This window comes from Lucilia sericata, unplaced genomic scaffold, assembly GCF_015586225.1.
Source record: "Lucilia sericata isolate MDLA Ls3-8-SP2 unplaced genomic scaffold, ASM1558622v1 Contig001821F_arrow, whole genome shotgun sequence".
In the NCBI taxonomy this organism is placed as follows: domain Eukaryota; kingdom Metazoa; phylum Arthropoda; class Insecta; order Diptera; family Calliphoridae; genus Lucilia; species Lucilia sericata.
Genome location: NW_023995718.1, coordinates 80065 through 87093, shown reverse-complemented (window position 1 = coordinate 87093; position 7029 = coordinate 80065). Strand labels below are relative to the sequence as shown.

The 7029-nt window shown below is 30.6% G+C and overlaps 1 protein-coding gene across 2 annotated transcripts; it reads right to left on the bottom strand.

The window, feature by feature from the left end:
* Positions 1-3827: 3827 nt before the first annotated feature.
* Positions 3828-5529, bottom strand: LOC119612746 (mucin-7-like). 2 transcript variants are annotated; one of them, XM_037968603.1, is made up of 4 exons: positions 5376-5529; positions 4661-5314; positions 4536-4560; positions 3828-4463 (listed from the first exon to the last, which is right to left on the bottom strand). In XM_037968603.1, exons 2-4 carry the CDS (start codon positions 4763-4765, stop codon positions 4033-4035), a joined length of 561 nt encoding a protein of 186 aa, XP_037824531.1. In that variant the 5' UTR covers positions 4766-5314; positions 5376-5529; the 3' UTR covers positions 3828-4032. The 2 variants fall into 2 exon arrangements, with proteins under 2 accessions (XP_037824531.1, XP_037824530.1); XM_037968602.1 differs by having other exon boundaries at positions 3829-4560.
* Positions 5530-7029: the final 1500 nt, after the last annotated feature.

Sequence of the window (7029 nt, the reverse complement as noted above, 5' to 3'; positions counted from 1 at the left end):
ATCGTCCTTCAGCGAGTACCCGGAAATGAAATCAATAAGGGGATCGATTCGTTTATCGATTCCCTAGCGATCACATACTTCAGTTTTGCTGCTCAAAAAATATTTAAAAAATTTTTAGTATAAAAACTTTTTTGCTAAATTTGGGAATATGTCAATGTTTGTTACATTATATTATCCTTCAGCAAGTACCCAGAAATGAAATCAATATTGAGATCAATTCGTCTATCGATTCCCTTTCGATCATATATTTTAGTTTTGCTGCTCAAAGAATATTTAAAAAATTTTTAGTATAAAAACTTTTTGGTAAATTTGCCAATTTGTCAAAGTTTGTTACGTTATATCGTCCTTCAGCGAGTACCCGGAAATGAAATCAATATGGGGATCGATTCGTTTATCGATTCCCTATCGATCACATACTTCAGTTTTGCTGCTCAAAAAATATTTAAAAAATTTTTAGTATAAAAACTTTTTTGCTAAATTTGGGAATATGTCAATGTTTGTTACATTATATTATCCTTCAGCAAGTACCCAGAAATGAAATCAATATTGAGATCAATTCGTCTATCGATTCCCTATCGATCATATATTTCAGTTTTGCTGCTCAAAGAATATTTAAAAAAATTTTAGTATAAAAACTTTTTTGCTAAATTTGGGAATTTGTCAAAGTTTGTTACGTTATATCGTCCTTCAGCAAGTACCCAGAAATGAAATCAATATGGGGATCGATTCCCTATCGATCACTATTGGCTGATATAATCGTAACAAACTTTGACAAATTTCCAAATTTAGCAAAAAAGTGTTTATACTAAAATTTTTTTAAATATTCTTTGGGCAGCAAAACTAAAATATATGATCGATAGGGAATCGATAGACGAATCGATCTCCATACTGATTTCATTTCTGGATACTTGCTGAAGGACGATATAACGTAACAAACTTTGACAAATTCCCAAATTTAGCAAAAAAGCTTTTATACTTTAATTTTTTTTTAAATATTCTTTGAGCAGCAATACTGAAATATGTGATCGATAGGGAATCGATAGACCAATCGAACCGCATACTGACTTTTTTTTTTGAGTACTTGCTATGGGATGCTGTAACGTAGCAAACTTTGAAAAGTTTACATTTTATGAAAAAAGTTTTTATACTAACAAATTTTTAAATATTCTTTGAGCAGCAAAACTAAAAATATGGATCGAAAGGGAATCGATAGACGAATCGAACCCCATATTGATTTCATTTCTGGATACTTGCTAAAGGACGATATAACGTAACAAACTTTGACAAATTCCCAAATTTAGCAAAAAATGTTTATACTAAAAATTTTTTAAATATTCTTTCAGCAGCAAAACTAAAATATATGATCAAAAGGGAATCGATAGACGAATCGATCCCCATATTGATTTCATTTCTGTGTACTTGCTGAAGGACGATATAACGTAACAAACATGGACAAATTGCCAAATTTAGCAAAAAAGTTTTTATACTAAAAAATTTTAAATATTCTTTGAGCAGCAAAACCGAAATATGTAATCGATAGACGAATCGATCACCATATTGATTTCATTTCTGTGTATTTGCTAAAGGACGATATAACGTAACAAACTCTGACAAATTCCCAAATTTAGGAAAAAAGTTTTTATACTAAAAATTTTTTAAATATTCTTTGAGCAGCAAACTGAAGTATGTGATCGATAGGGAATCGATAGACGAATCGATCGCCATATTGATTTCATTTTTGGGTACTTGCTAAAAGACGATATAACGTAACAAACTTTGACAAATTCGCAAATTTAGCCCAAAAGTTTTTATACTAAAAAATTTTAAAATATTCTTTGAGCGGTACTTGAGTATATTTTAAAATTCGTCTATCGATTCCCTATCGATCATATATTTCAGTTTGCTGCTCAAAGAATATTAAAAAATTTTTAGTATAAAAACTTTTTTGCTAAATTTGGGCATTTGTCAATGTTTGTTACGTTATATCGTCCCTTAGCAAGTACCCAGAAATGAAATCAATATGAGGATCGATTCGTTTACCGATTCCCTATCGATCATATATTTTAGTTTTGCTGCTCACGGAATATTTAAAATTTTTTTGGTATAAAAACTTTTTTGCTAAATTTGGCATATTGTCAAAGTTTGTTACGTTATATCGTCCTTCAGCAAGTACCCAGAAATGAAATCAATATGGAGATCAATTGGTCTATCGAGTCCATATCGATCATATATTTCAGTTTTGCTGCTCAAAGAATATTTAAAAAAATTTTGGTGTAAAAACTTTTTTTGCTAAATTTGGCAATTTGTCAAAGTTTGTTACGTTATATCGTCCTTCAGTAGATACCCAGAAATGAAATCAATATGGAGATCGATTCGTCTATCGATTCCCTATCGATCATATATTTCAGTTTTGCTGTTCAAAGAATATTTAAAAAAATTTTGGTGTAAAAACTTTTTTTGCTCAATTTGGCAATTTGTCAAAGTTTGTTACGTTATATTGTCCTTCAGCAAGTACCCAGAAATGAAATCAATATGGAGATCGATTCGTCTATCGATTCCCTATCGATCATATATTTCAGTTTTGCTGCTCAAAGAATATTTAAAAAAATTTTGGTGTAAAAACTTTTTTGCTAAATTTGGCAATTTGTCAAAGTTTGTTACGTTATATTGTCCTTCAGCAAGTACCCAGAAATGAAATCAATATGGGGATCGATTCATCTATCGATTCCCTATCGATCACATATTTTAATTTGCTGCTCAAAGAATATTTTAAAATTTTTTAGTATAAAAACTTTTTTCATAAAATGTGAACTTTTCAAAGTTTGTTACGTTATATCGTCCTTCAGCAAGTACACAGAAATGAAATCAATATGGGGATCGATTTGTCTATCGATTCCCTTTCGATCATATATTTTAGTTTTGCTGCTCAAAGAATATTTAAAAAATTTTTAGTATAAAAACTTTTTGGTAAATTTGCCAATTTGTCAAAGTTTGTTACGTTATATCGTCCTTTAGCAAGTACCCAGAAATGAAATCAATATGGGGATCGATTCGTCTATCGATTCCCTATCGATCACATACTTCAGTTTTGCTGCTCAAAAAATATTTAAAAAATTTTTAGTATAAAAACTTTTTTGCTAAATTTGGGAATATGTCAATGTTTGTTACATTATATTATCCTTCAGCAAGTACCCAGAAATGAAATCAATATTGAGATCAATTCGTCTATCGATTCCCTATCGATCATATATTTCAGTTTTGCTACTCAAAGAATATTTAAAAAAATTGTAGTATAAAAACTTTTTTGCTAAATTTGGGAATTTGTCAAAGTTTGTTACGTTATATTGTCCTTCAGCAAGTACCCAGAAATGAAATCAATATGGGGATCGATTCATCTATCGATTCCCTATCGATCACTATTGGCTGTTTTGGTGCTCAAACAATATTTTTAATTTTTTAAGTATAAACACTTTTTTGTTAAACTTGTAGATTCTTCAAAGTTTGTTACATCACAGCATCTCATAGCAAGTATTGCGAAGGAAAACTAATACATAGATCGATTCGTTTTTCGATTCCCTATCGATTACATATTTCAGTTTTGGTGCTCAAAGAAGATTTTCAATTTTATATCAATATTTCAAAATTTTATAAATAAAGCAATGCTTTTGTTATGGTTTGTTTTCTTTTTGTTTACATTTTTTATATATTTTTTTTTTGCTTTGTTTACATTTTTTATGTACTTTTCCACGTGCATACAGAAAAAGTACTTTTTTTTGCAACGACCAAAATTGAAAAAAGTTTGTTTTCTTCATAGAGGTAAACATACATTTAAACATTCATAGTCATAACCACTGTATACAAATTTTTAAAATTGTTTTGATTTGTATGTATTTTATTTTAATAAAAATTATAATATAAAAGATAAATTTAACTTCATATGTTGAATAAAATGTATTTTTCTTAATTAAAAAATTACCCATTAGTGTTTACGCGATTACACATTTGTTTGATGATGTTCCATCTGAACTGTTCTCAACCGATGGTTGAGATGTATCCAAAGATGGTTCTGAGTTTGGCGGCAGTGTTGCTGCAGTTGGTGGCGGTTGTGACGATGGTGGCGGAGGTGGTGCTAAATGCTTCTGACGATGGTGGTGCTGTTATTGGTGGCGGTGGTGGTGCTATTGTTGGTGGCGGAGGTGGTGCTGTTGTTTGAGGTAGTGGTGGTGCTGCTGTTTGAGGTAGTGGCGGTGCTGCTGTTTGAGGTAGTGGTGGTGCTGTTGTTGTTGCTGAGGGAAGGGTGGAGCGTGGTATTGCGTGCACTGGGGGATATGGCATATAAGTTGGTTGTTGATTATAATATTGCTGATGGTTATATTCATACTGGGGATAAGATGAAAAGTAATCATAATATTGTGTTGGAATATATTGTTCTAAATGAGTTGGTGCGGTGTATTCTGGAGGTAATAAAACTATAGGTGGCTGACCGTACGTGGCATTATAATTTTGTTGCGGCCAAACCGTTGCACGCTGATAGAGTGCAACATCAGGAACTTGGGAACGCTTGAAATTTAACAAAAATTAAAAGCAAGTTTTTATATAAAAATATAACAGGAAAATAAATAAAATTTAGTGAAACAAATATATTTTTCGATTTGCTTACCCATCCACCTCTTGTCGTACGTGACCGTCCACGACCACGTCGGTTATTACCTTTTATAATGTCATTCATTCCAGCCTTTAGAATATCTTTCTTCATAATGAACATACCATCTACATTATGTCTAATTTTATGTTTTTAGGTTCAATAATGCAGAAAATCAAAAAAGTTCCAAGTTCAATATTATAAGATTTAAAAAGTACCAATTAAATAACGATAAAAACATAAAACTTCACTTTTCTTGATTCTTATTTACTCAAGACTACATGCATAAATTTATGTTTCAAGGTTTTATATTATATAAAACTCAGATACCAGTTGAAGAACGAAAGAATCCAAAAAATCATTTTCTACAGACTTTCATCCAATTATCAATATTATAGATAATTCAAAAAGTACAAGTTGAATGATTAAATTGTACTTTCATTGACTGAGGACTATGAATGTTTCAATGTTCAATATTGTAGACATTTCAAAAAGCTATTGTATCATGAAGAAGGAGGGGAGTGAATTAACCACATGGGATGAACCAAGATCCGCTTTCCCAGGACACTTATAATGTCCCACCATGAGAGTATGCAGATAGCCTGTCTGCAGGGGGAACATTAGCAGCTCAGTATGAAGAAATATTCTACAGTCCAGTCTGAGAATATTTACCTGAAAGGAAAATTTAATAAATAAAAACTGAAAAATTCAAATGGAACGATATGTACCATACCTTGACATCATGTACCAGTGTTTTTCGATTCCCAAAAAGAGTATTAACAAACAAAAAATTAAATAAATGTTAAAATTTTAAATAATTTACTACTTATTTGCTGCTGCCGCTTTTTATTCTCCGAATTTAATGACAGTTGTTGATAGTAAACGAGGTTGCCAGACCAGAATGTGTACTCAATGTACTGAGAGAAAATAAAGTAAAGTTTTTATAAAACAAAACAGATTAATGGCTTAATTTATAACTGGCTATAAAATCCCATAGCAAGTACCCAGAAATGAAATCAATATGGGGATCGATTCGTCTATTGATTACCTATCGATCACATATTTTGGTTTTGCTGCTCAACGAATATTTTAAAATTTTTTAGTATAACAACTTTTTTACTAAATTTGCAAATTTGTCAAAGTTTGTTACGTTACAGCATCCCACAGCAAGTACCCAGAAATGAAATCAATATGGGGATCGATTCGTCTATTGATTACCTATCGATCACATTTTTTGCTTTTGCTGCTCAACGAATATTTTAAAATTTTTATGTACAAAAACTTTTTCCATAAATTGAGAACTTTTCAAAGTTTGTTACGCTACCAGTAGTAAAGTTTGTTACGTTACCAGTAGTAAAGTTTGGCAAACTTTTTTCAGAGTTGCAAAAAAGGTACTTTTTCTGTATGCACGTGGAAAATTACATAAAAAATATAAACAAAAAGATAACAAACCATTACAAAAGCATTGCTTTCTTTACAAAATTTTGAAATATCAACATCGAATTTAAAATATTCTTTGAGCAGCAAATCTAAAATAAGCGTTCTATAGGGAATCAATTGACGAATTGATCTATGTATTAATTTTCCTCCGCAGTACTTGCAATGATATGCTGTGATGTAACAAACTTTGAAGCAATTACAAATTTAATACAACAGTTTTAATACTGAACAATTTTAAAATATTCTTTGAGCAGCAAAACCAAAATATGTGATCGATAGGTAATCAATAGACGAATCGATCCCCATATTGATTTCATTTCTGTGTACTTGCTGAAGGACGATATAACGTAACAAACATGGACAAATTGCCAAATTTGGCAAAAAAGTTTTTATACTAAAAAATTTTAAATATTCTTTGAGCAGCAAAACCGAAATATGTAATCGATAGACGAATCGATCACCATATTGATTTCATTTCTGTGTATTTGCTAAAGGACGATATAACGTAACAAACTCTGACAAATTCCCAAATTTAGGAAAAAAGTGTTTATACTAAAAATTTTTTAAATATTCTTGAGCAAAATATTCTTTGAGCAGCAAAACCAAAATATGTGATCGATAGGTAATCAATAGACGAATCGATCCCCATATTGATTTCATTTCTGGGTACTTGCTGTGGGATGCTGTAACGTAACAAACTTTGACAAATTTGCAAATTTAGTAAAAAAGTTGTTATACTAAAAAATTTTTAAATATTCTTTGAGCAGCAAAACCAAAATATGTGATCGATAGACAAATCGATCCCCACATTGATTTCATTTCTGGGTACTTGCTGTGGGATGCTGTAAGTTAACAAACTTTGACAAATTTGCAAATTTAGTAAAAAAGTTGTTATACTAAAAAATTTTAAAATATTCGTTGAGCAGCAAAACCAAAATATGTGATCG

Excerpts from the sequence above, each read along its gene's own strand:
- LOC119612746 (XM_037968602.1), bottom strand. The coding sequence starts at position 4,765 with ATGTTCATTATGAAGAAAGATATTCTAAAGGCTGGAATGAATGACATT. Across the intron at positions 4,561-4,660 it reads GTACGACAAGAGGTGGATGG|CGTTCCCAAGTTCCTGATGT; the intron begins GTAAGCAAATCG and ends TTAAATTTCAAG.